Consider the following 27640-nt stretch of genomic DNA (forward strand, 5'->3'; position numbering starts at 1 on the left):
AAAATAAAAAAATAAAAACTAGAACTAAACATATCAATCAATAAAATAAAAGACCAACTATATCATAAATAAATAACCAATTCAAGAACTAAAAAAGACAGGATAAAACGGTTTAAAGTGCGGATGTTTGTAACCATTTTTTTAAGCCTTTCTTAAAAGTGCAGATAGACTCACTCAGTTTCAAGCACGAAGGTAACATGTTCCATTGAGTCGCTGCATTATATTTGAACGAGTTCCTCCCCATCAGGGTCCTAAATCTGATAGGGATGAAATCAGTAGAACATTGGGTGTAGCCTATCACCTCGGCTAAAACGCGACACAGGAAAGGCGCCGACGATGGAGGCCGTGCCAGACTTCACACGTCACAGGGTTTTCTCACACAAAAATGATCACATATTGGCTATATCATCTGTGTCACATCATATTCCCTTTGTTTGCGAGGGGATGAAGTGACCTGAATGTGGCCAGTGATTCAAGCGCTAGCAACGCCCAACAATGAACAGATCGAATGTAGCTAGAATTGGAGTTCTATTGTGCAGGGGAATAGAGGCTAGATGGACTAGATTAGGGGTAAGCTAACACTGCAGGTCTTAGGGGAGTGAATGCGGGGTGGTGGTGGTGGTGGTGGTGGTGGTGGGGGGTGGACAGATGCCTTCTAAAACCTGTGAACACTAAACAGCAGAGACATGTGGCACAGCCAACACTCAAAGCCGGCAATTTGGAGTGGCGAGAGATAAGCCGTCTTGACTCCAGGCACAAGTCGTGGTGTGCAGTGTGCTGACGGGAGAAACCAAAACCTCCCTCTGTACCAGCATGTGCACATGCCTGTGCTAATGACTTGCATTGCACAGTGCCCATCCCAGACTGTTGGAGGTATAATGGCTTAGAGATTTGAGAGATTTTCACAAAGCTAGGGCAACAGCAAAGCTATATTTATCAAATAGTGTGAGGTTGAGGTATGAGGCCGCATCAGATATTTTCCATTGTGCCATGCCAATACGTGTCACGTCTTGCAATCTACGTCTATCCACGTCTATGCAATAACTGATGCGATGTGCAGATTTAAGTGCAAGTGTAAAGTCATTATTTCCATTCCAAAATAGTGTTTGGTGTGAATCGGCTACAGCGGGGGAAGGCTTAAAATTAGTTTAGCTGTTACCAGCACATCTGTTTGTGTCACATAGAACAGAGGTGACAACAGCTGTTCACATGAGAGCATTTCCTCCTCCTTTTGACGTGAGCCAGAGCCCTCTGAGAATCATCTCATCCTTCCGGACCTTCGGCACTGACTTAGATTTGATACACATGACCAGAGCAACGTTCACAGCGCTAAAAATAATATGTCCAAATTTAGTTCAAACATCTGTGCGGAAAGAGTATGGTTTCTGTCCTGCCTCTTTTTTTCTTTCTTTCTTCCTTTTTCTTTTTGCTTTTTTTGTTGTCTTGGAGACTTGCAAGAGGAAGTGATGAGAGATCCATCTCCTGTTCTATCTGTATATATGTGTGTTTTGTTTCAAATCCAAACAATTTGTCTGGGGTAGTTTACATGCAAAAAGCAGTGTAATGAGTCATGGAAGACTGGAACAAATCTGCCCACATTAGGTGTTGCAGTCCATTATAGTCGTTGCCCTGATTTCATACAATATGTTGGCAGCTACCTCCATTGTTCCCTACACATCCTACACAGATGAAGTGTATGGGCTTTCAACGAGGGATGGAAAGTCCCCTCTGCCACAATATGGAGCCTGAGAATCGTTGACGGGTAATGACTTCCCCAGTGTAATCCTGCGCTCTAAAAGTAGAAACCAAGGAAATGCAGGCCCTCTCCTACAATCACTTTGCCTTTTTGGGTCTTGACCTCGTTGGAAAGAAGTAGTACACAGATGAGTGATAGAGCAAGAGAAGTGTGTCATGGGTTTTGGTAAATCTGATGCGCCACCTCTGTGCTACTGTTCTGATTTCACCCACACTGACAAAGACGTGCTTGGCTCACTTTCGTAAAGGAGGTAGACCTAGGTCAGGTAACCGCAGCATCTGTATCAAGAGTCAAATATTTGTAAAAGTAATGCAATTCTGGTGAAATAAGAACAAGAGCTTTGATCCAGTTCCTTTTTAATTTTGCAGAACTTTATAGAGCAAGTCACTAACCATGTGCAGCTGCAATGTCGATGAGGATCGACGAGGTGGGAGATAAAATGCAAATTACGAGATGAAACGGTCAGACAGAAACGTTTTTATGGAACAATACCAACCCAGAGAGTTTATTTAGAGGTGTGTTTTGGGGTGCACATCCACGAGCGCATTCACTGGTCTTCCATGGGGGGGGGGGGGGGGGGGGGGGGTGCCAATAACAACTGCCAGATGTGGGGAGTCCCCTGAGCCCATGCACATTCTCACAGACAATGGAATGCTTGTGAGGAGACCCAGCAGGAAGTGAGGTCAGGGCTCTTGACCCCTCCCCTAAGCTCAGTGAGAGACACAGCAGCGGGGCTCCTCGCTCTGTGCAGCTCCTAAACGTGTCCCGGCTGTCATAAAGCCGCTGACAGTGAGCTGGACGTCAGTCCATAAAGCCTGTCTGCTAGACATCCCGATTGCACGCCGTCCATTCAACCTGCCAACACTTAACCTGAGGGTGACATATGCACACAACAAAGGCTCTGAATGTGCACCATCAAAGTTTGCGTCTGTTCCCCCCAAGTCGACCGTTAAAGCATTTTTATAATTCAGACGTATTGCAGAGATGATGTTTTCACAAGTTCTTCTTTTTCCTGAGTAAGCACATCTCACATACCAGCTGCCTGGAATCGGGGAGGCAGCGATTAGTGCAGTTGGAGGCCTACTGAGTGGATTGCCCAATCAGGATCCTGCCTCCCACTCACCCACCAGACCGTGAGTCACGGTTTCTTTGGTAGACATCAGACTCACCGAACTTCGTCTCTGAATCGCTGGGTCTATTTTTCTTATTGGAAATAGGTGCACGATGTAAAGTGTGAGTTGCTCTCCTGGCATAATTGCTCTGATGTCAGACTGCGTTACCAGCCCCATTTTGAAAACAGTCGACCAGAGCAAACCTGTATGTGAGATTCTCATGATCCTGGTTGAGTGGTCTTTGGATGGCGATAATTTGAGGATTTGAAGCATTCAATGTGCAAGTACTGTAAGTAGCCTAGTAGGCTATCATCATCAACAACAACAAAATCACTGAGCTGTGAATCATCAACACTGACACATCTCCCCCCCTGCTTCCCTCGCTTATTTTCCTCTTTCATCCAAACTATTTCCATTCCATCTGCATCTTTTCTCTCCAGCAATAACTGTCAGAAAAACCCATAACATTACTATATGCTCAGAGTAATTTATTCACATAATTCAAATCCTTTTGAAGGCTCATGCCATCAATCAAAACATGAATTTGGAACATTTTAGCTCATTGTGGCCCGTCCGCATTAAAGAAAGTTTCACTCACAACAACACCCCAACACTTCACTCGGTCCAAAATGGCCAAAGTGAGTGGCTCCATTCACAGATAATGATTATTTCTTTTGAGGTTTAAATGGAATCTTTCACAATTTTTAGACATTACTTCCATATTTTGCTCTCACTAATACATGCTGAGACGGCACTATTTTTCCTCTACTCGCACTCTTCGATGGAGGCGGCCTGTGAATGCTTACAGAATTCTTAAAATGTATTATACAATGAATGACTCTGTTACTCTTTGTCAGACTTTATAACACAGATTGGGGAACCCCTATTGTTTTGTTAGGTAACTATAAATTAGACAGTCCTACCCATCACAGACACATTACGTCATAGTGTGGTGACTTTGGGGGTCAGAGTCACGGCTGCTCAGACATGACGCCGTGCCTCCTCCGGGGCCGGAGGGAGGGAGGGAGGGAGGGAGGGAGGGAGGGAGGGAGGCCCTTCCTCTGCAGCGAGCACCTGTCTCGCTGTGAGTTTAGGCACGGCCCTGATGACTAACATGCCCTGACTTACCTTCACCTCACCCTCTCCATTACACTTATACCAAGACCCGAGGCAATACAGTGAAAATTACAGGAATGACTCAGTGAAAAGAATAAAAGTGCTGTTTTTTTTGTTTGCAAAATGTTTGTATTAGAAAAACTGGCATGTGATGAGCAAAACAAATTGACCAAATTGACCAAGCTCCTTTACATTGATAAAAAACAACTTGGGGGGGGGGGGGGGGTGATTAAGTGTCTCTAGGCCTATATATTTAACCAAAACACAGTAATAGGCGTATACATTTTTGCATGATTTCACAAGCTGCTATCTACAAGCTGCTGCCTGTTCCTTCATACACTAGCAGAGGAAAAACATAGCCTATATTTTGCAGCAGGCTGGTCAAGGCTCTCAAGAGAAACTCAGCCAAGATCAGCAGTGTTGGGCAAGTTACTCTGGAAATGTAATTAGTTACTGATTGCTCCTAAAGAAAGTACTTAGTAATTTGAATTTACTTGGATTAGTAACTGTAATATAATTACTTTTTTGGTCATTGTAATCCCTTACATTACTAGTGTGGCAAAGTAATACAATTACAGAAATGCCTTACTTTACTTTACTTTCCTGCCCAACACTGAAGATGAGTCAAATGTGGACTCTGCTTCATGCTGGGATCTGCAAGGAGAGAGGAAGTGAGGAGGTGGAACAGGATGACAACATCTGGACTTCATTTGTAGGCTTAAGAGTGCAGGAAAATTGCCCTGCGGGGGGGGGGGGGGGGGGGGGCTTCATATTAGCCTAATTAGTGCACACAAATCCGCATCATCATCATCATCATTTCTATTTTTCTCATTATTATTTATTATTTCGATATTGAGACACTATGGACATATGACGTTTCCAAAGTTTCTCCATCTGTCTGTCTGTGACTCTGTGCGTGTGTGTGCGTGCATGCGTGTGTGTGTGTGTGTGTGTGTGTGTGTGTGTGTGTGTGTGTGTGTGTGTGTGTGTGTGTGTGTGGGTGTGTGTGTGTGTGTGTGTGTGTGAGAGAGAGAGAGAGAGAGAGAGAGAGAGAGAGAGAGAGAGAGAGAGAGAGAGAGAGAGAGAGAGAGAGAGAGAGAGAGAGAGAGAGAGAGAGAGAGAGACCGCGCGTATTGTGCGCGCGGTGACGCTCAGTAGGTCGTGGGGGCGGCTGCTGTACCCAGAGAGAGTTGAGCAGCAGTACCATCACAGACGGACTGTTGGATTACAGCGACAAAGGGGAAAGTATGATCTCTACGAAAAGACTTTAAAGCACATTTAAACCAAGGTTTGCGTCCGGATTCCCAGTCCGGCATGGATTTACCAACATCAAGGACTACACGAGGCACGCCGTTTCATCCTCCACCAAAGTTGTGATTGTCATCGTTGCTTGTTGTCCCATCTCGCCCCAAGAGGAAAGCTCTGAACTTTGACGCAGCATTTGGAAACTGGTATCCACATGTTAGGACATTTGGAGACAAATAGCAACCGGGGCGTCTTTTCGCTGCGCTCGACAATATCTCTCATGGGGTGAGTAATGATATGGTACTCAAAATAATGTTGGTGAAATAACGAGTGTGTGCATGTCTAGGCTGCATGTGCTGCAGCCTCACGAAAGACGATCAACGTCGAATGCGTAATAATGGAATTGCACGTAGAATACTTACTTTTACGCGCAGTAGTAGCCTAGCACCTAATTAACGAACACGTTTTATTTAGGCTACAGTGTGCAGTTGTGCACCATCGGCGACTGCTCATCGGCTCATATTCAAGCCCAGCACCGTAGTATCAATCTGTACGATGAATTGCACGGCGATCAGCAGTCACTTCAAAGTTCAAACGCGTCGAGAATGACATGCTGTAACACTATCTCAAAAATATGTGATTGACTTACAGCCCTTCCTTGCATTATTGCCATCGCGTGCATTAGTGCATTAACAGACCAGTTGGCACAAGCAGAAAGCAGCAGCAGCAGCCCATACGTGAGAGATCCCGTGTGACAGCTGTGTTTGTTAAACACCGACTATATTAATGAATAACGTTGCATTGTGTTAGGCTATATATTAACACGCAGAGCTGTGGCTGTGGGTTTGTTGGGGGTCAGTGAAGTATGCTGCATCGTGTGTAGTCTTTATATTGGAGGCTGCGCCGGGCTGTGTGCGCCCCCGACCCCCGGCGCGTCCTGGCAGGGGCCTCCGCCGCTGCTTGGAGCCGTTGCGAGGCCTGCTGTGCGCCCCCCCCCCCTTCCTCTCCTCTCAGACCCCTCCGATGTTGTTGAGGCTTGTTCATCCGTCACTCTAAAGAAGGCATTGTATTGAAAGGATGTATTAATAAGACAAAAGCCCCCATTATCCCCATCTACCGGAGTTAATCTCATGGGGTTTGGGTCTAGGCTCCCCCAGAGGGATGCAGCACAGAGAGATTTAACATGCACTTTGTGTTACCAGACTTTTGTTGTCAGAGAATTAAGGTTAGTAGAATAGAATATCAATTTGAATACACTTGCACTCTACAATAGCCTACATGTAGACAAGTCTACTAAAGACTACTAGACATATGCTGTGTATATAAACCGGAGTTAAATGTCAAGCTGTCTGAGCCTTTTTGGTTCAATGGCCTTATCACTATCAGGCACTACTGACAAAACAGCACATGGCGTTTCCTTGTATTTGCAAACCCTGGGGAGAGGGATACATCCCATGGTGTCAGTAGTCCAGTCCTGAAGCACCCTGTTGTTGGGGAATCCTCAACCACAGTGAGATAAGATGATAAGGTTGAGGAACTAGTGTTTATTGCCCAGATAAACCCCTCAATCCATCATCCACTATCCTGTGGTTGGTCCGCCTCAGTCTCCACGGTGTGGAGCTCATTAGCGGGCGGTCTGAAAGGCTAAAAGCTTGCGAAGAAGACATTATCTCGAGGACCGCCAGCGGCTACAGGGCGAGAAACCCAACTCTCAAATGCATTCGGGAGCGAGCCACAAAGCCGAGCCAATAAAGCCAAGCAAACATCTCTCTGTGATAACATCATGCGAAGAGGAAGCATGGTCAGTCGCAGCAGGAGAAGACTGAGTATCGGGTGTTGAAGGCCCTGTCAGCAGGTTCATTGATGCGGGTGTTGAGAGACCGCCGCGACTTGTTTGGGGTGTGGACGCCTGCTTATGGACTCAGGTGCTGCTGCTGCTGGGTGTAAATACAAAAAAGACTGACTCTCTCAGCATTAGGGGGTGGGAGGGGGATCGATACAGCATATCGCTGGTAAACCCAGCCTCCACGTGACCTCTATGTGCTATCAGTCACCGAAACTTATGCTACAGGCATAGCCTGTGATGTCACGTTGAAGGCTGGGTTTACTCAGGCTAGCATATCACGATATTTTGTGCGGCAATATATCGTATCGCACGAATGCCAAGTATCGCGATATTTTATGATGTAAATTGTCAGGTGCATGCAACATTTATGACCGTGTTGATCACTCTGTCTGCTTGACAATCCCATTTTGCTGCAATAGAAATGATTGAAGTGAGATGACCGATCTGGAAACTTTGTCTCATTAGATAAAACGTTGACATGTTGACAAAGTTTTTTTTTCCTTTGGGGGACATAATCTGCAGTTGAAAAAAGTAATAAATCGCAATATATTGCAATAATATTGTATCGTGACTCAAGTATCATGATAAAAATGTAATCCTGGGGACGCTCATGATTCCCACCCCTACTGTAAATAAAAAAGGCCGACTTGCAGCAAGCAGCCGAGCGGCTGGAGACAGGACATGGTACAGCCGGGCCTGCCGTCTGCGTTGGGCCCATGTGACCGCACGGCTCATTACCCCCGAACAAAACCCGCCACACCACCATCAACCCCCCCCCCCCCCCCCCATCCCCCCCCCCCCCCCCCCCCGACTGCTGCCAGGCTGCCTTCTTCACACACGCGTTCACACACTCGCCCTTGGCCCGGGCGAGAGTGACCCCATGGGCCTTGGCCAGACACTCCGGAACAGCTCCATGGCACACGCTCGCTCGGCTCAACAAATAACCCCTTTTAGAGACTAAAAGGGAGTCACAGGACTCTGGCACACACATGTTATTGGTCTTAGCAGTCTATATAGAGGGACTTTAAAATCCATTATGTCAGAGCGCAGGGAGATGGGCCCAGTTCAGCAGGGCATGACATCATGCCCACCCAGCTCACTATGTGCTCAGTAGCCCGGTCCTATACCGCCCATGTCGCCCAGGATCACTGCTGTAATCAGACCCGCAGCCTTCTCAATGAGCAGTGCCGGGGGAAGGCGCGCGCGGGGGGGAAGGCGCATTGTAGCGTGAGAAATGAAGACAAATAGATGGGGGAAATAAATAAATAGACGTATGAGTGAATGGATAGATAAATAAATAAATGGTAATTCAGCGGTGGGAACTGGACGTGTGGGATTTTTTTGGGGGGGGGGGGGGGGGGGGGTGTAGGGGACAGGTCACTAGGGGGTTGAAGGCGGGGACGCGTTGGGAGTGGGTGGGGCGATCCCCAAAGGATGCTCGAGTTTCAGCCCCGGCCTGGGAGAGGCCACTTTAATAGGAAGCAGTGGGAAGGTTTCTCCTCAGGGAGAGCGACTTGTCTTTTGTTGTCTGCACACACCACTTTAAGTCAGCCATATCGGAAGAGTAAACACACCGAGAGATCAGAGACGCGAACAGGAGAGAGCAGCCAGAGGCGTCCCGGCTTCTTCTACCTGGTTAAATGAAACCAGGCAGAGGTCAGAGGTCAACACATGACTCCCAAAGCAGAATAGGTGCCTTGGAAGAACACGGAGGACAATGCGTATATAATGTACTTGTAGACATTGCATGTGGGTTTCCCTCTGTGATATTAATAGTGCTCTGTGGTGACACAGCCATCTGGGCTGTGCAGGCGCACAGTTTGAGCTGGTACTCACTGCTTCCCGGTTGCCTGAAAAACACTTTCCTTGGGTGTGGCAGCTGGAGCAAAATAAACGCCTTCTGTTCGCAAGCTGCCGAAGCACAAGTCGCAACATACAGCCGCCGACAGCATGGAGCTTTCTGATTCACCGCCAAGAACTGGGCGTGTCTAGGATCAGAGGAATAAATATGGCCTTTTCCCATCCCCTATCTGTAAGCAAGACGGAGCACAGCCAGTAAAGTCTTGGCCTGCTCTTTGGGAGCAGGTACAGAGACACACATGTACACACTCGCTCGCATTCACACACACACACACACACACACACACACACACACACACACACACACACACACACACACACACACGTACACACTCTCTCTCTCACCCACACACACACGTGCAAACACACATCCTGTCTCTTTTTCAAAACATAATCTGCCGTGCAAGAAGACGCTATTTCATAAATATTTACATAAGTTGATATTTGGTGGAGAGAGAGGGACTATTTTAGGAGAATGTTTTTGCCCTTCCACGAAAGAATCCATGAGCTTTAAAGGCTCCTGTTACATGGCTTTTTCGCTCTTCATGGTCTTAGACAAACTCGATAGAAGACCCCCCATGGCCAGGCGCTAATGCTTGTACCAGCATGCCAGGATTTCCTGAAGACTTTCTGGTGGTGGTAGCAGCGAGTGCAAGACCGTGTGTGTGTGTGTGTGTGTGTGTGTGTGTGTGTGTGTGTGTGTGTGTGTGTGTGTCGTGTGTGTGTGTGTCGTGTGTGTGTGTGTGTGTGTGTGTGTGGGTCGTGTGTGTGTGTGTGGGGGGGGGGTGTTATGGCTTGTTCAAATGGTTATGTGCGGTTGTGATAAGGACGTACGTTCTGCACATCACATTTTAAGCATAGACCAGTCCTTGTTCCAACATGCCGCCAGCTGGTAATCATGCTGAAAATGCTTTTTTCTTTATAGCTCCAAATGGCATTATTCATGGTGCATGCACACACACCACAGGCACGAACGTTCTACTCGTTACACCGTGCATCTTTCACAAACAGTGACAAGGGGAATTAGAACAAACAGCAGGTTTTTGGTTTCGGGCTGTGGCTTTGGACGACCAGCAGCAGCAGCAGCAGCACTCTGCAGACTCTTCTGTAGGTTCTGCACGGTGATTTATGGATCAGAGGGGAATGCACTCTTGCTGCCTGCTCTAGTGGCCTGCTTAATCAATGTGGTCATGTCGTGGTTTTCTGACATCGGTCTGGTCAATCCCGCCACTCACTCTGCAGTGCACTGATCTTGGAGCAGGAGGTGCACATGAAGATGCCGTGGATTTTGGGACCTCCTCCTCCTCCTCCTCCTCCTCCTCCTCCTCCTCCTCCTCGCTCTCCTCTTCCTTCTTCTCTCCTGGCAGCCATTGTTGTCCTCTCCGCTTTGTTTGTGCAGCTGGAAAGCTCACCGGCATTACTTCAGCAAGCCCCCCCTCCACTAAATCAGAAGTAGGGAGAAAATAAGCTGGAGACGGTCTTGTTGGATTTTGGATCGCCCCCGTGCAGCCAGCGAGAGCTTAAAGGAGTGAGGGGCCTGCTGAAGCAGCCAGCGAGAGCTTAAAAGAGTGAGGGGCCTGCTGAAGCTGTTTATTTAGTTTGGAACTTCAGTCTCTCCGGCTAACGAGCTACGTCACATGACCTAATGAGTGACGATCTTCAAAAGTGAGACGGATGAGCGGGCCGTGATGGCCTGTCATGCCAGACTTGCGTAGCTGTGTGGTTGTTTACCCTCCCAACGTTCTGAGTTTGAGCTCCGACATGAAGGCATTGACTTCCAGCCAAACACAGGCCGGGTCATGATGGAGTTCAGACAGCTTCATTTGAGCACACAGACAGAGTGGAAGTGGGTGCTGTTTGTTTTAACCAGATATGACAACTGCTCAAACAGGGCCATTTGAGAGCTCCGTCTGGGTCAAAGTCAAGTAGCAGTTGTCTGGCTGCAAAGCTGGCTGCACCACAGCACAGCAACGGTATTTTCTGACCTGTTTGTTACATTGCACAAAATCCCCAGTTGGCAGGCGACTCTACCCAAATCGTGCAGCTGGCTCAACAGAGTTACAGAGGAGCCTACATGATTTACTGTGGGGGCCTTTGCTTATAAAGATTTTTATGCATGTGACGGTGCCAGGAAATAAAATAGACATAGTATCCCTCCAAAACCCTGTAACTCTGAATGCCCCCGGGTCTCTTTCCATGCAGCACGCTCGTTGTATGTGGTCTTTAAAATGCAGGTTCTGACTATGTTGGTCCTGCACAAATAGGTTGCCATCTATATATAGGGGTTAGGAGATCTTTGTGTCAGAGGAGCCTATGGATGTTGACATCATGTGTTTTTTTTTCTCTCTCCAAGAGATCTGCTCTGTTTAAGCAAGAAATTATAAATCTGTGCAAAATGCCCATGCGTGAAATCCACTGCGGACTGTGTGGACACAACAATATTCCCTCTCCAGGCAACCATGTTTTTCCTCCAACAACAGAGCCCTGTTTAATGGCTCTGTGTTCGCCAGCGCAGTCTGGAGCTGTTTTTTTTTATGCCAGACTCTGCGGAGAGATGGAGGCCCTCCACCAATTCATCATCTTATCGGTGGTGGGCAGAAGCAATCAGAGCGGCTTTGTGCCCCCGTGTGTTGGCTTCTGTAGATGATATCATTTTCCATTGTGCAATTCTTATCTTTGCTTTGTCGTCAGCACCTTCTCCTCTCCTCCTCCTCCTCTCCTCCTCTCCTCCTCTGTACCGCTGCTGTCTGGCGTGTTTGTTGTCATGTCTGCTGGTGGTTTTAATGTGTTCAAAAACACAGCTAAAGTGGAACCAGCATAAAGTTTGGCAGTCACAGCAAGCCTATCCTCGCTATCCCGACACACAAAAATAGCCTACTTGTTGTGATGTCTCGCTCCCATTGGCATGACATGCAACACGTAATCACATGCTCTCTCACGGCACCCTGACAATATAACAAGCAGGCAACAGAACATGAGATGGGGTGGAGTCCAAGGTCTAGCGACACAGTAGAATAGGAGCAGAGAGCGGGGGACAAAGGAGACCTGAATGAAGGTTCAAAGCCATTCATTACAGGGGAACAGCTCATTGTTCCTGACAACAACATGGGAAGGTGTGAGTGGGAGGCAGGGCTGCTGAAACTTGAATCAAGCCCACCTCAGCCTTCCGACCCGTCCTGGCCAATGTCGGGTCAGACTCGATGTTCCTGATTCAGACCAGCCAGACTTGATGTTCCTGATCCAGATCAGCCACATCTGATGCATGACAGCCGGTGTACACTGTGCCTGCTGATTCTGCATTTAACACCAGTCCACCTGGAGACATGCATATCTCAAATTAGAGATATGCAAACATATCTCATGCCAACTGTCGCATCGGGCTACAATGGATCGTTTCCACTCTTCTCTCTCGAGCCTCGGCCCAGCTTTTCCATCCAAAGACTCCTCTCTCCTCCTCAACCATTCGTCTCCCGCTGCTTTTCGGGCTTCCATGTCTTCTCCTTCCTGCTGGTGTCCATGTAATAGCTATTCGGCAGTCGTCACTCTCTCGCATTCTCAGTATGTCCCAACCACTTCCACCTTCTTCTTCCTATTTGATCCCTCATCACCACTTTGAGTATACAGGTGAAGTAAACATCAAAGATGCTTTGCTACAAGCAGAAACTGCAGGAGCTACGATATGTTGTCCTCACGGTGGTATTCCTTGGTGGGAGTGTGGTCAGAGCATTCACATTGTTGGAAACCCTTCTACATCCTCAGCAGGTATCTCAGGGTCACCAGCGTTTCGCCCCTTAGCCTGTACGCCTCGCCTGAGTGGGGCTGCGAAGATTAACCTTCGCCTGCAGAAGGGTTCCAACTGCGAGCTCTAGTCAGCCACACCCATCTTGAGCTGGTCTCAGCTGCCATGGCTATCTCCCTTGTGGCTTTCTTCAGTTGTTTGGGTTCCAGGCCAACCTTCTGTAAGAAATAGCGCACGGATGTTGCTGGGAAACCACGGCAGCCAACTTCGATTGGAAATAGAGTTGCATGCCATCCTTTGAGAAGAGCCTCGTAATACACTTCCGTTCAAATGCATTCAATGTTTCCCATTCTGCTTTGGTCATTGACCACAGTGTAGGAAATTAAAAAAATATTTTGGGGCATTAGGGCCATTCTGAGATTTCTTGGGGCATTTTTGACCGAGCCTTCGGTGGTATGCATGCTATCAGGTGAGCTACCAGGATGCACGTGTCAATATAATTTTGACCATAATCGTGCAGCCCAGCCTCAAATGCACATCAGCCTCTTCTAGTCTTTCTGCGTGTGGTTTACCGCTGTTTGTTGCAAAGCGTGCATTCTGAGAATAGTGCATCCATCGTGAGCTTGTACATCCTGAGAGCTATATTGGCGCTCAGGACAGTTTGAACCTCACATGTAAAGCTTCGTTCTTCAAGTATCCGTTGAAATAAATACACAAATGTGCCCATGAAGGTACTATTTTCAAAGTTACGATTTCCCCCCCTTCTAAATCAGAAAAGGTCCATAAAACAAAGCTCACTTTGCTCCACGTGAATGGAGGAGAAAGCCCCATTTCTGAGAGAGTCGTTTCTCGAAGCGCAGCTGCAGAGTTCCTTTAGTCGAGAGCTGATTGCACAATGTGCTGTAATGAAGTCTTTAATAGGCACTAAAAGAACACGTCTTGCTCCAGATGTGCGCTAAATAAATCCTTCTTGATGTGTTCTTAATCACTTCTTTGTGGCCTCCTCTTTTGATCTCTGTGGTGACGCTTAAAATATATGAGGAGAGGAGGGGGGAGTTGGAGTGAGGAAGACGTGGCTCTCTGCAAATCAGAGACCAGCATGAAAAGGGAAATATGCAAAATCGAGCAATATAGGAACATGAATAATTTATAACTCTGTGCCTTCAGTTGACAGGAACAGTCTGAGGGTAAATGTATTACAGTAATTGCCTCTGAGGCCGTCGGCCCCTCCCCATGGGGCAAAAACTGTGGGGGCTTGGGGAGGGGGGTCCGCCGGTCATGCGGGCTGCTGCTCCGGAGCCTCTGTGATGCCCGTCTTTCCACAACTCTTGTCTCTTGTCTTCCTCTCTCTGCAGTGCATGAACAACTGCCACAAATAAAACATGACAAACTCTCAGAGACGGACTGAGCGAGAGAGTAGAGGGACAGAGCTGGAGAGAGAGAGTGACCAAGAAACATGCAGTGAAAACAGTTGTGCTCTTCTTGACTGAACTGTGTTGACAGACGATAGACTCCTCCGAAGAGGCTGTACCCAAACTGTCAACGTTTGACGAGCGAAAGGGTAATCCCTAATTACGCGATTAAACCCCACGCATTGGGGACACCCACTCCCTGCATATAATATCTCACGGCTTCAACAAGGTTTTTAACGAAGCGTGACTGTGCGACATTACCATAATAACGGAAGAGAGAGAGAGGGGAAGGTATGCTTTTGGAGTTAAAAATATACTAGTAGAGTGAGAAGCGGCAGTGGGAAAAATATGACTGTTTAATCTGTCTGTGAATAAAAAAGGAACTGTCTGCTTTCGCTCTTTCCCTTTCGTTTTAATGCTGCAATTATTTTATCACATAAATGACACCGATGCAAAATTGTAACAGAATAACTTTTTTTTGTAAATACTAAAAGGAATGTGAGTTAATTGTGTTTGTCTGGGACATGGTTTGGCAAGATTATACAAAGGAACAACAGAGATATATTTTAGCCAAGTTTTTTTTTTCTGTCAAATGGGCCGTTCTCCCCAGTTGAATTCCTCTCCAAGCTTCAAACTGTGAGATACTGCAGGCGGCAGGCCCCCATCTCATATCTCCCGTCTCTGTGCTGTGTCTTGAGACTGCAAGTCACACAGTGCAAGACAGGCTCTCTTCCCTCCTGTCCGTACTTCCCCTCCGAACCCATGTTATTATCATTCTGCAGGTGATTACGGTCTAAGGTGGTGTTTCTTCTTTTCCTTCCTTTGCTGCACGCCTCCGTCCGTGGCCCACGCGTCTGCCCCCTGAGTGATATCTCTGCCAGAATGTGTCAGCCCCCCCCTCTCTCTCTCTCTCTCACTCTCTGTCTCCATCTCTCTCTCTCTCTCTCTCTCTCTCTCCAAGATTTTACTGCTCCCATTTCCTTTGTTTATGAAACGATCAGTCAACAGTTGTGAATATCGAGGCGATGGTGCATAGATACCAAAGTGGTGTGTCTAGATTACTGATTGCATTTGCAGTAGAATTCTTCAGAGTTGACTGACTGTCCATGGCAAAAGAAAACACAGCTAGGAGCGCCGTTAAATCTGAATTGAGTGATTTGAGTTTATGTAACCATGACTGGCCGTAAGACTTCCTCACAACTTCCTCACAGCCTGTGAAACTGAACGGTGAATATCTTACTCAATGAGGCGACAGTGTGGCTATTGCGTTTAGTCTTTGTTTGGGTAAAGACCACAGGTGCACATGACATGTGCACCTATGTGCAGTGAATATGCCACTGTCTCTGACTTGTCTTATCACTATACTGCCTTATTGCTTGTTGTGTCTCTTGTTGTTTTTTTGCACTAATATGCCCTGCTATATTTGTACTATGTTGTAAACGGAGTCCACAGCACACGAATTTCACACGTGATACTTGTACCATGGAGTGACAATAAAAAAAAATAAAAAAATAAAAAAATCTTGAAAAAAAATCTTGAAAAAAAATCTAAAAGCTAGCGAGCAGCACTATGGTAGATGCGGCTGCTGATGCTTGGTGCTTATAGTTCCCGGCTGACGCTAAACACGCCTGGGTGTTGTTTCTGTGTCCACTGTATTTTCTTTATCGTCTTTGTTTTTGCCGTCAGTGTTATCAGCATGCTTGTCGGCAGCGAGGCATGTAGCAGAGATAACAGTGGAGAGGATCGCTGCTCTGGCCTTTTCCTATTGGCTCAGAGATAAACTCCTGACTGAAAGACCGTCCTCCTGGGTGCATTTAAACGTCAGGCTTCAGGCACTTCGTATAGTTAGTGCCCAGTGGCCATTGCAGAGATTCCCTGTGTGACTTGGAGTTGGTCCGTGCCGTGACAGACCAAGGTCATTATAAGCACTATAGGTCACAGCTCAGTCGTGCCACAGCAGCAGTAGGAAAACGTCTCCCCTGGCCTGGTGACAGTCGCCCTCGGGACATTAATGCTTTTCCCCTGGGAATTGACTGTGCGATCAATGTGCGCGTGTGGAAAGAGATGGCGCCCTGCGGCGCAGTGATGGATTGGACAGGCAGAGACACACTGCAGCCACCTGCTGACATCACCGTGTGTCTGTGCCTGGGTTTTCCATGCTTGTTGCACAATGTGGCTGCGTGGGGCTGCTCGCTGCAGAAAGGCCTGCCTTAACGGGCCTGCGTCTTTCTGTGCAGTGACTTGTGAAGGCTTGGAGGAGCGTTAGCCGGCGGAGTAGGGATGAGAAGCTGCGTCACAACTGATAAACTATAGCCTACTTGTGAAAAAAAATTGAAAATGTTGTTCTGGTAGCAGTAGTGAAAGGTTGTGGTGGCTTTGAGGAGACTTTCTGTCTGTCTGTCTGTCTGTCTGACAGAGGGGAGATTCCCCCCAAAAGCCCACGCACGCACTCTACTCTATTGCTCTACTACAGCCTAGAGTGTGTGCAGTACATTGTGTGCGTGCGTGGGCTTTTGGGATTGCGTAGAGTCTACGCAATCAATCACAGATCTAAGCTCTTGTTTAACTTTGATGGTAAGCCTGCACATAAATATCAAGTCAAGTCAGGTTTCTTTATACAGCCCTTCAACACAAAAGCAAGTCTCAAAGGACTTAATCACAAGGGAACAGAACAAAGCGCACAAGACACAAAATAGCTGGAAGACATAACAGGCCTACCTAACCCAACCTATCCAGCTTTGCCGAGCAAAACCAGCCCAACCAAAAAGAAACAAAGCACCCCCCCCCACCCCCACCCCCAGAAAAATATGGGGGGGTTGTGATTGAACAACCTTGGGATCAGGATGGCTGAACAAAACCTGGACAGAACAATAACTGACAGTTATAATGTGGTAACAAAGCAAATAAGACAAAAAGGAACCTGAGTCAGTTTGTGGTTAGAGTAGAGCCATCCATGCATTCATCTGGAGTGCATCATTAGCTGCCGTCTCACCTGCAACACTCCTCTTCCTGCCTCAGCTCTGCACTAGCTGTGTCAGTGTTAGCAGCGGCTACAGAGGCTGTCAACCGGTGGCCAGAGGCGGAGGTGTGGAACGATCCCCATGACAGTTACAGCACAGCACTCTCCCAGAGTTCACTTGCACACAACACTCATAATACTGCCATGAAGGGGAGGGTGGAACTGCACAGGAAAGGACAAATCACAGCAGCAGATGATCTGTGTGTATCCACGATGATGAATAACCCTGTGACTGCTCTAAAAGCCCAGGGAAGATGAACTCTGCGCTGCAGAAGAAATGCCTGGTGTCTGCGAAAAGGGTCCAGGAAGTCACCAATCTCTGTCTTTCAACTTCATCATATTACACTGCGTTCCCAACGGAGATGATTTGCCAGTCTGTAGTTTCCAATAGTCAAAGTGGCCCTTTCTGATCCCACACTGCTGACATTTCCCGCGTCGGCCCTGCTGTGGAAAGTGGCTAATAATGATGTGGCCGGGCCGGGCCGGGCCGTTCTGATGCTGTGTGACGGGCAGATGGGAGAGATGTGTCACAGGAAGTTGCCAGCCACTAACCTGCTCAACAGTCAACATACTGGGGGATTCTTCGAGGCAAACAAACTGTAAACGCGTTACAACGCAAACAAGATGAGCCGCAAACGTCCGAAAGACAAGGTTAATCCCCGTCCTTATCTGAACCAAAATGTTTGTGAGGGACTGTGTGTGTGTGTGTGTGTGTGTGTGTGTGTGTGTGTGTGTGTGTGTGTGTGTGTGTGTGTGTGTGTGTGTGTGTGTGTGCGTGTGCGTGTGCGTGTGTGTGTGCGTGTGTGTGTGTGTGTGTGTGTGTGAAAGTGGGTATGCGTGCTGTGTCAGGGTTTAGGCGCTCTGGCCATGTTTGAAGTGCTTTCCCCCCCAAGAGAAAGTGGAGCCAGGTTGAGGCATTGTGTGTGGGTGTAATGTGACAGGTAGCAGGTGTTGTAAGGGGGCCTTGGTTTTTTTGTGAGCAAGCGCTTTGCTAATTGGGGCTTATCTGGTGTTTCTGGGAAATCCAAACAACACCTGTGGCCTTTGTGCAGCCATCAGTCACATGATGGAGAGAGGAACTCTGTCTCTTATCAGGATTATAGGAGGAAATAGGATCAGCTTTCAGAACTATCACTTCGCATCTTTTTTTGCCTTTTTATTTTTCAAACCCCCTGCAACATTACAATACAAAACATACTTGTCACGTAGGGATCGACCGGTAGCAAAGTACACAAACACAGATAGAAAACAGCAGCGTGGTGTGATAGATACATGTAGGTCACAGCAGCCTTTGCCCCAGCCCACGGCAAGAGGCTGAGGTCTGCCAAGACTAGAACCACTCACCACAATACCAGCTTCTTCCTAACCGCCATCAGACTCACGAACAAGGCCCGGAAACCCCTTCCACCAAGGACATCACCAACAATACCCCCCCCCCACACACAAACTCACTACCTCCTCCTAAACTCAGGTGAAGAACCCCCCCCCCATAAAACTGTAACTCATATCTAATTTAATGCCTTTTTAACTGGGACTGTAAATTCATGTAAATACCCTGCACATTTAATGCCTATTTAACTTAGACTGTAAATTTCATGTACATTCAATGTAAACTCTTATTCAACTCCGACTGTAAATTCATGTACATCCATTGCCTATTTAACGCCTATTTAACTCTGTAAATCTCATGTAAATTCAACGTAAATTCATATTTATTATCCACGGAACACTTCTCCACTCATGTACATATTGTATATATTTACTCGATTTGATTGCACTTGCAACTTTGTGATTGTCTTTAGTTATCTTTCCTACTTCTTATCTCTATATTGATGTGACCGCTACGCTACTAAGACAAATTCCTCGTATGTAACTTGCATACTGTGCCAATAAAAGTGTTTCTGATTCTGATTCTGATACATGACACCACTTCACATGTTGTGAATCTTCTTCCGATATTTGAAAGTAAATGTGGCTCCTCTGTGGACAGTTGTGGTGTCGTGAGGGGAAGTTTTTTCCCGCGGCCGTGGGCAGAGAGGTCATAATCGCACATCACATCTGGAGAATGTATTTGGCGGCTTGTTTTCGTGCGAGCATGCACCACAATCTGTATCACTAGGGGTGTGTGTGTGTGGTGGGGGGGGGGGTGGTAGGTACAGCATAGTATCACAGTATTTTGTGTGGCAATATATCGTATTGCACGAATGCCAAGTATCGCAATATTTTATTATATAAATGGTCAAGTGCATGCAACATTTATGACAGGTTCTTATGACAGTTTTGGTCGGTCTGTCTGTTTGACAATCCCATTTTGCTGCAATACAAATTTTTGAAATGAGATTAACAGAGTGGAAAATGTATCTCATTAGATAAAAGAGACGTTGACTTTTTTTTCTTTTTTTCTTTTTTCTTCTTCTTTTACTTTGGGGACATAATTTGCAGTTGAAAAATTATAACAAATCAACAACATATCGCAATGTTTTTAAAATCGCAATGCTTTTGTATTGTGATTTAAGTATCGTGATAATATCGCATTGTGGGGACACCCCTATATCATGATTTCTCAAATAATCAAAGGGTTTTTGGTCAAGACGACTCATATAGGCTTTCTGACTGGTTCCTGTCTCAGTTGGCCGCATGGCGCCAACTGAGACTGTCTAGTTTGACTTCCTCTGTCTCACTCATTTTTACTCATATACTCAGCATGATTTCTCTATCATGATTTCTCTGTCTAGTTTGACTTCCTCTGTCTCGCGATTACTAATTTTTACTCTCCTGTGCTCAATGCCCTCGCCCTCATGTCTATGCTTTGAAATCGAGAGAGGATATTGCCTTATTCGACTTCCTGTAATCCCTTTTATAGCCAGCGCCACTTCTCAGTACAACTTCACATTGATCCACCATGACCCTCCAAAGCCATTGCTGTTGTCTCGCCGCAGCCAAAAGCAATTGTCTCACTCGGTTGCCAAACCATTGTCTCAGGTAGGAAAGGAGTCACTGTTCCACATGGCGTGACAAAGTCTTCAACAATGAGATTATGTATTATGCCTATTGTGGAAGCATGACAGTGATTTCTGGGTCGAACGCAGGGCACATTTGTGTCTCGTGAGGGAGGGTTTACAGAGCAGAGAGACGGCGCTCCTGTCAACCAAGTGTGGAAACGTCTGGACGGCAGGTAGCAGGTAGCAGGCAGGGCAGCAGGACGAGACAGTGCTGCGGGCAAACCAGACCATCAGGTTTCACATACACACACAGTCAAATCCCTCGACGACAGACGCCAAGGACTCCATGGTGACAGGGGGCCTTGAGCTGCCTATACAAACACACAGAGAGAGTGAATAGGAGGAAAGGAGGCTAAAACCAGTATTTTTCTCTCTAACACCCCACACCTGGCTTTTAAACGTGACCTGTGTCCGGATAAGTTATCTGGATAAGAAAAAAATGCATATTAATATTAATGCAAGGTGTAAACGCATGGTGATCAGGATGTGTGATCACATCTTCCTGACCACATCTGGAGGTAGTCTGGCTCTCATTATGTTCAGATCTCTTTCACCCCATTTACACCTGCTTTTTAAATGGGACCATTATCCAGATAACCTATCCGGATACAGGTCGGTCGCATTTAAAAAGCAGGTGTAAATGAAGACTGGAGACTATAGAGAGGAAGAGCTGGACTGAATTATGTGATTATCTGACTCTTCCATTAACAATATCATGACAGACTGCAATAATGCAACCTGATGTAATTATGCTGGTGCAGCTGCACCATGTGCTCAGCCTCAAGCCCCCTATTTGCCTCTTTTAATGGACCTAAATGGATGGGGGCGGGGCAGGGGGGGGGGGGCTGTCCTGATGCAGCGGTTCTGATAAGGGATCCAGCTATGATCCAGTTGGAGTAGCCCAGTGGACGTGCTCTGTCCCAAAGGGCGGCGCTCTCCACACTGAAGGAGACTATTGTTCTTTGTTCCTGCCTGAGGAAACAGTGTGCTGCTTATTACCGCCGACCAATGGCAGCTGTGTGCTGAACCTGCTTGTATGCAGCTGGACTGCTATGCTAGACCAGTCTATCTTTCCACTATGCACAATTAGGTGTGTGTGTAGAGATTTGTCAGTGTACATTGCATCTTTACATTGTGTGTTTGTATGTATGCGAGTGTGTGTGTGTGTGTGTGTGTGTGCCCACGCTCTCGCATCACAGTGATGTCTCAGATTCCTGCCTTTGTGTCCAGATGCCGTTCCACATGCATGCTCTCTTTCTCTCTCTCTCTCTCTCTCTCTCTCTCTCTCTCTTCCCCCCCCCCCCCCCCCTCTCTCTCTCTCTCTCTCTGCCTGTCTCTCTCCCTCTCTTGCCCCATCTTTCAGTCTCTGGGGTTTTGAGTGATAGCCCGGCAGACCAGAGCAGAAGTTCAGTTCCCACTAAGAAATGGCCAAGTACTGTAGAGAGCTGGATCCAGCCTAGCTGTACAGAGAAGCAGTGGAAGCATCAGTGTTGAATTACCAGCGGAGCAGAGCCGGCCCGCTGAGGGATCCCGTTACCTTTGACAGGTTTAAGACACCAGCTCCACCTCTAATTAGATTTCCAGAACCTCCAACTTTCCTTTGTTGAAGCAGGCAGAGGCACGCCTGTGTCTTCACCCAACCAGCTACAGCCCATTTTAGTTTGTTTTGCTTCTTTTATTATAGGTTCCTCCCTTATATGAGTCCTCTGGGTAATTTGACGCCACATTTGCCCCATTGTTTGCTTGGGTGCAACACTCAAAAACGGCAGCTTTGGTAGATCAAAGATTGTGGGCATTATTTGCATACAATTAAGATAGAGTGTGTATTCAAATCAAATTTGGTACGATAAAATGCTAATGTGCTAATGCTAATTTAAGGTAGGCTACAAGTGTTTGTAACACTTGAAGCGGCACAATTACCCAACTGATGATGTCACAAGGATGTTGGGAAAAAGTGGATGGATAAATCCAGAAGGAGGCAGTAATGTAACACAAAGGATGAACATTTGAATAGAGATCGCTTCATTTTACAGGTCCTGTACCATGTAACTACATACAAATGCAAAAATGTTATTGTATAACTATCAATTACTGTGTAATAGCTTTGGTGTTCATGTCTAATTACAAATAGTTCATAATTTGTTTGGCACCTGTAAAATGAAGGGTTACCGTGATGGGATATCAAACTGAATGTAATTTTTTGAAATCCCTCTGATCTTTGCCTGATGATTGTTGTAAGAAAAGTTTATCCCTGCTTTGGGCTTATAGCGGTAATCTGCTTGTAATGCGTTGCAATGCACTTCAAGTAAAGTGTTACTCGACGCCTTTTTCCCCACAAGTCAGGAAAGCTCCTAGCTCTCTCCTCTCAGGTATCTGTTTAATGTGCTGTCGGCTTTGTTGTGATGGAGAGGTCTGGCTGAGCCACGAGCTGTGCTGCAGTCAGAGAGGGAGCTCAGTGGAGTGGAATGGTTTGCTCCACACAACAATGCCATGTGTTGACAGCCGAGTGCTCGGACTGGGTTGTGGAATGTCGCCTTCAGTCTGAAACTCAGCTCTCGTCTGAGCGCGAGCACTCAGCCTTACGTTTGTCATTCTTTCCAAAGGTGATCTCTCTACGTTTATCGTGCTAGGCGGGGGAATCTTTTCACCCCAACTGCCACTTCCTGTGTCAATTCGAGTAAAAACACCAAATCAAAGATTACTCCCGTTTCCAAACTTTACTCGAGTGAAAGTGGCATTTGTCACAACAAAGTAAAACTTGAAGTAGAAACTGTGACGTACGATGCCTGTTCACTCTCTATTCCTCTCTTTGACTGTCTGAAAACGCAACTGTCTGACTGCCTGTGTGTGGGTTCAGTTGGGGACGAGACAAATGGGCACAGAGACTGCTGTGTATTGCAAGCATCTGGCCACACAGTCATTTTTGTCCTGTGATTCATTTCTTCACTTCCTTTTCATTCGCTCCTTTACATTCAAAGGAAATACCAGCTCTCCATTTTGAATCTATGTTATACTGTATGCTGGATCACCTCGAGCAACTCTGACATTAACGTGAAGGTTTAGGATTTTTGAAGCTGTTGATCATCACTACTTTTTGTCATCGCAATAATGAAGAAACAGAGTACACACTTAACCAAACAAAAGCATTCTTTTCACGTCTGGTCAGTGGTTTCCAAGCATCCCACCATATTTCCAACATACGGTCAACTTCATCCGAGTGCTTTAAAGCAAACTGCATGACAGCTCTTTGGCTGGACACTTTGTTTAGCCAGAAGACTAGGCTTTAAAAAAAGATCACTGATAGCCGAGGAGTGCGTTGCTTTTCAAAGACAGTATTTTACTTTTTCAGTAACACAGCTTTTTCCTTTGCTCCGTCAGTAACCCAAACCATGTCTTTGTGTTTGTGTTTGTGCAGGTGACCCACCCTAGACCCCTGAGACGTGCCAGTGGGACAGGCAGCCTCCCTCCCAGCCTGCGCCCTCGCCCTATCAGCCTGCGCCCTCGCCCCGTCAGCCTGCGCCCTCGCCCCGTCAGCCTGCGCCCTCGCCCCGTCTCTTCCGGAGAGGGAATGATTATCGGCCTAGACGCTCTCCTCCACGCCGTGTGAATGACTCTTTGCCGTAAAGCCGCCGTGCTCTGCCACCCCGTCATCATGAGCAAGAGCAAGTATTCCCAGTACTACAACACTACCCTGATCAAGTCCTACTATGCCTTTGCTAAGGACATGACTCCCCAGGAGGTGACGGAACGCTCCTTGTCCAAGAAAGGAGTCACTACCCTCAACGTAGTCATTGTAGTCCTCTGCAGCATCATCATCCTGGAGAATCTGCTCGTTCTCATTGCCGTCTGCCGCAACAAGAAGTTCCACTCCGCCATGTTCTTCTTCATCGGCAACCTGGCGTTTTCGGACCTGCTGGCGGGCTCTGCCTACATAGCCAACATATTTTTGTCAGGACCAAGGACCTTTGACCTGGTGCCAGTGCAGTGGTTCATACGGGAGGGCACGGCGTTCATCGCTCTGGCAGCCTCAGTCTTAAGCTTGCTAGCTATAGCCATAGAGCGCTATATCGCCATCACCAAGGTCAAGGTGTACGGCTCCAACAAAACCTGCCGCATGTTCCTGCTGATAGGAGCTTGCTGGGTCACCTCCATCCTGCTCGGGGGACTTCCCATCATCGGCTGGAACTGCATCAACAACCTCTCGGAATGTTCCGCCGTACTGCCTCTCTACTCCAAGAAATACATCCTGTTTGTAGTCTCCATCTTCAGCCTCATACTGCTCTCCATCGTCATCCTCTACGTGAGGATCTATTTGATTGTACGTTCCAGCCACCAGGAAGCCACCAACTCCCCGGCCTACGCCCTTTTGAAAACTGTCACTATAGTGCTGGGGGTGTTCATCATGTGCTGGCTGCCCGCTTTTACCATCCTCATCCTGGACTCATCGTGCAGGATGGAATCCTGCCCCATCCTCTCCAATGCGGAGGTCTTTTTCGGCTTCGCCACTCTGAACTCGGCGCTGAACCCGGTGATCTACACGCTGCGCAGCAAGGACATGAGGAAGGAGTTCCTGCGCGTGCTGTGCTGCTGGGGGCTGCTGCAGAGCGGACGCCCCACTGACCGCTGCCTGGTGCCTCTAAAAAGCTCCAGCTCTCAGGAGCACTGCACCAACAAACAGCTACACGAACACCAGACGACCCCCATCATGCACGATTGCACCACCTGTGTGTGATGCGGTGTAGAAACATCTGTGCGCTTGTGTGTGTGTGTGAGAGAGCGAGAGAGCGCATGTAAAAGAGAGAGAGAAAGAGAAAAGATTGTGTGTATGATAGAACAAGTGTGATCGGGTAGAGAGATGTGACGAGAATGAGAGCACACCTGGGAATCTGGGACACAGCTCTCTGTTAAGACGCATCCTATGACTTTCTCTCCTTACAATCAAAATTGTGTGATCACAATCGACATTCAATGGATTCACCCATGCAGGGGTGTGAAAACAATCATTCTCGAGGGAACTGATTCGATGAACTCACAATTGTAGGTGAGACCTTTCAGAAATGTGAAAATTGCTTTTTTATGGGTACTCTTGCCAGTTAATTTTTTTGTACCATTGTACATTGTACATGCCTGTCAGCCTTTTTTTTTTAATACATGCAAAACCCTATTAAAAGCCAAAAATATAAACATCAAATACATAACGTCAAAGTCAAAGTTATGGTTATGTTTTGGGTCTGCGCCAATGCAAAGCTTGCAAAGTTGCACTCTGTAGATTTGTAGGCATTGTGTTTTTTTTCTCTCCTTCTCTCCAATGACTGTTGCCCTTTGTAAGGCTTAACCACATAAATCTCCTCCATTGATATGTACTGTATACATTAAGCCTACATCTTCACTGTTCATACTTACTGTACAGAGCCAGGAGGCAGTGATCAACCCCACTCAACGCTGCACTCCAGATAAGCCCCATTACAATGGGTGGCCCCTCCACAAAAATAGGGCTATATACTCCCTATATAACCTTGCTTAGAACTCTTTCATTACAACAAACTTACGTACTCTGCTTACATTTAATGCATGAAATTCTAACTCATTTGTAAGCGTTAATGTGTATGATATATTCCAGCTTCATCGTTAACACCCCATTTGTCCTCATAATCTGTCCCTCTTGCTTTTACTGTAGTCTTTTGTATCTTAACAGTTTCCTGAGAGGAAGGACCAATCAGAAAGCACATTTCCTGAAGTGAGTTGGCACTGATAAATTTCACTCGACGACAGCTGTCCGGCAGCCTTTGACGAATGGGACTGTTGTCTTGACAATCTTGTAGCAGCGTAGCGGCAATGTGCTCTCTGTGTTTGTGCCTTTGCTTTCGGGGAAACGAGGCTGAATGTAAGTATGAAGTGTTTCGGGGCAAAGCGCTCCGCCATCGACAGTATTATTGATCATCGTTTTGCATGATCGTGTCATTGACGTGCAGAGAGTGGGATGAACAGGGTAGGTCACTCTCACTGTGAAGTCTTAAAATAGCATCGCAAACGAGAACTTGTTGTGAACGTCCCCGGGTTTAATTTGCTAGGTGTATGAAATCAGATCTGTTTAGAGTAAATGCGTCCCATCTTTCCACAAACCCCTCACTTCCTCTACAAAATAAAAGAGATCCAGTTTCAAAGGTCCCTCACGGGAGGTCAGCTTCATACTCATTCTCTGAAGACCTATAACGCACCACTTCCTGCACCTATGGGAAGTCCTGCTTTTTATAGAGCAGTTCCTGTTGTTGTTCACGGTTAGACTAACCTTCTTCCTGGAGACATACTCGCTTAATAAATCTTCTCGCCATCGCCATGTCTTCGTACAGGTTTTGACATTTACACAGCCGAGTAGAAATGTTGAAAAGCACTTTGGCAGCTTCGGTGATATCTGCTCGCCCCAAGTTTTTCAGATAGAGATGTGTTTTTATCTGTGTACCTATCACTTCAGTGTGTTGCCTAACTGTGTATGATTTTTTTTATATATATAAATATATGAATAACTATGTATGTTTGTAAGTATGTATGTATCTATGTACAGTATGTATGAAGTGTGTTATTGTATGGAATGTCTTGTGTGCAATAGCCTTGTGTGTCCAGTAGCACGCTGCCTGTGTTAAATCGGTACAATAACACTAATATAGGTACATACCCATTTTGTTAATTGCATTTCCTTTTTATAAAATAAATGAAATACCAACAAAGAATCCACCTTGTGTGACTGAGTTGGCCAACAGTATGACTTCAAATGAATAGCACGGATGAACTGTAGTGACCTTACCCACTTTAATTTGCAGCTGTTGCTCATCTGCAGGTCCTGAGATGCCTCCCTATTGTGCCCACATCGCAGAAGTAATCGAAAAACAGCATTTAATCCCAACGTGCTCTGACAAGGTCAGAAAAACACTCGCTTCAACATGAAAGCTTCAACTGTTACATGCAAATTTAGGCTACTGTGGCCGTTAATCATGGCCCGCTTGCCTAAGAGAATTATTCAGTTGCTTAAAGGCAGAATGAAGAAAGGGTTATGATGGGAAGCTGGGTAGAGGGCACCGAGGGTGAAAATGGGGGTGTGGCACAGGGGAATATGGCTATTTGTGAGTGAGATTGTCTGGGACAAGACTAAAGAAAGGCCCTGCTGGGAGAGGTTTTTGGCTCAGGGGGAGAGGTGGGGGTGGGTGGGGGGGAGAGGCTGACTTAGCGTGCCCTTGGTAGAGCTGGGCCTGGTTCCTGTCAGACGTCCAGGATTCCTGGGTGGGAACATTGGCTGAATCAGCCCCAGGAGGCTGCGCTGCCGGGAAGGCTGCCAAGTCTTTCCAGTGCCCTGCAGGATATGACATCAGACTCAGAAATCAGACTTCAAAACCGTGACTTGAACAGTGTTTAATCAACCTGAGAAGGCCAGACCCCACTTTTCAAGGTACTTAGAATGACATAGTGCCACCTTGTGGTGAAATAGGCTATACCCTCATAGGTCTACCGCTACACTTTTGAAGAAGGCAACAAAAGAAA

General features: G+C 46.8%; 1 protein-coding gene across 2 annotated transcripts; it reads left to right on the forward strand.

Moving 5' to 3' along the window:
- The first annotated feature begins 5221 nt into the window (after window positions 1-5221).
- Window positions 5222-26820, forward strand: s1pr2 (sphingosine-1-phosphate receptor 2). Of its 2 annotated transcripts, XR_014553258.1 has the most exons (3): window positions 5222-5514; window positions 23523-25148; window positions 25785-26820. XR_014553258.1 is itself a non-coding variant. In XM_083648818.1 (2 exons), exon 2 carries the CDS (start codon window positions 23715-23717, stop codon window positions 24837-24839), a length of 1125 nt encoding a protein of 374 aa, XP_083504944.1. In that variant the 5' UTR covers window positions 5222-5514; window positions 23523-23714; the 3' UTR covers window positions 24840-26820. The 2 variants fall into 2 exon arrangements, 1 of the variants encoding a protein (XP_083504944.1); XM_083648818.1 differs by having other exon boundaries at window positions 23523-26820.
- The last annotated feature ends 820 nt before the right edge of the window (window positions 26821-27640 follow it).

The sequence above is a fragment of the Poromitra crassiceps genome, assembly GCF_964638095.1.
Source record: "Poromitra crassiceps genome assembly, chromosome: 13".
NCBI lineage: Eukaryota > Metazoa > Chordata > Actinopteri > Beryciformes > Melamphaidae > Poromitra > Poromitra crassiceps.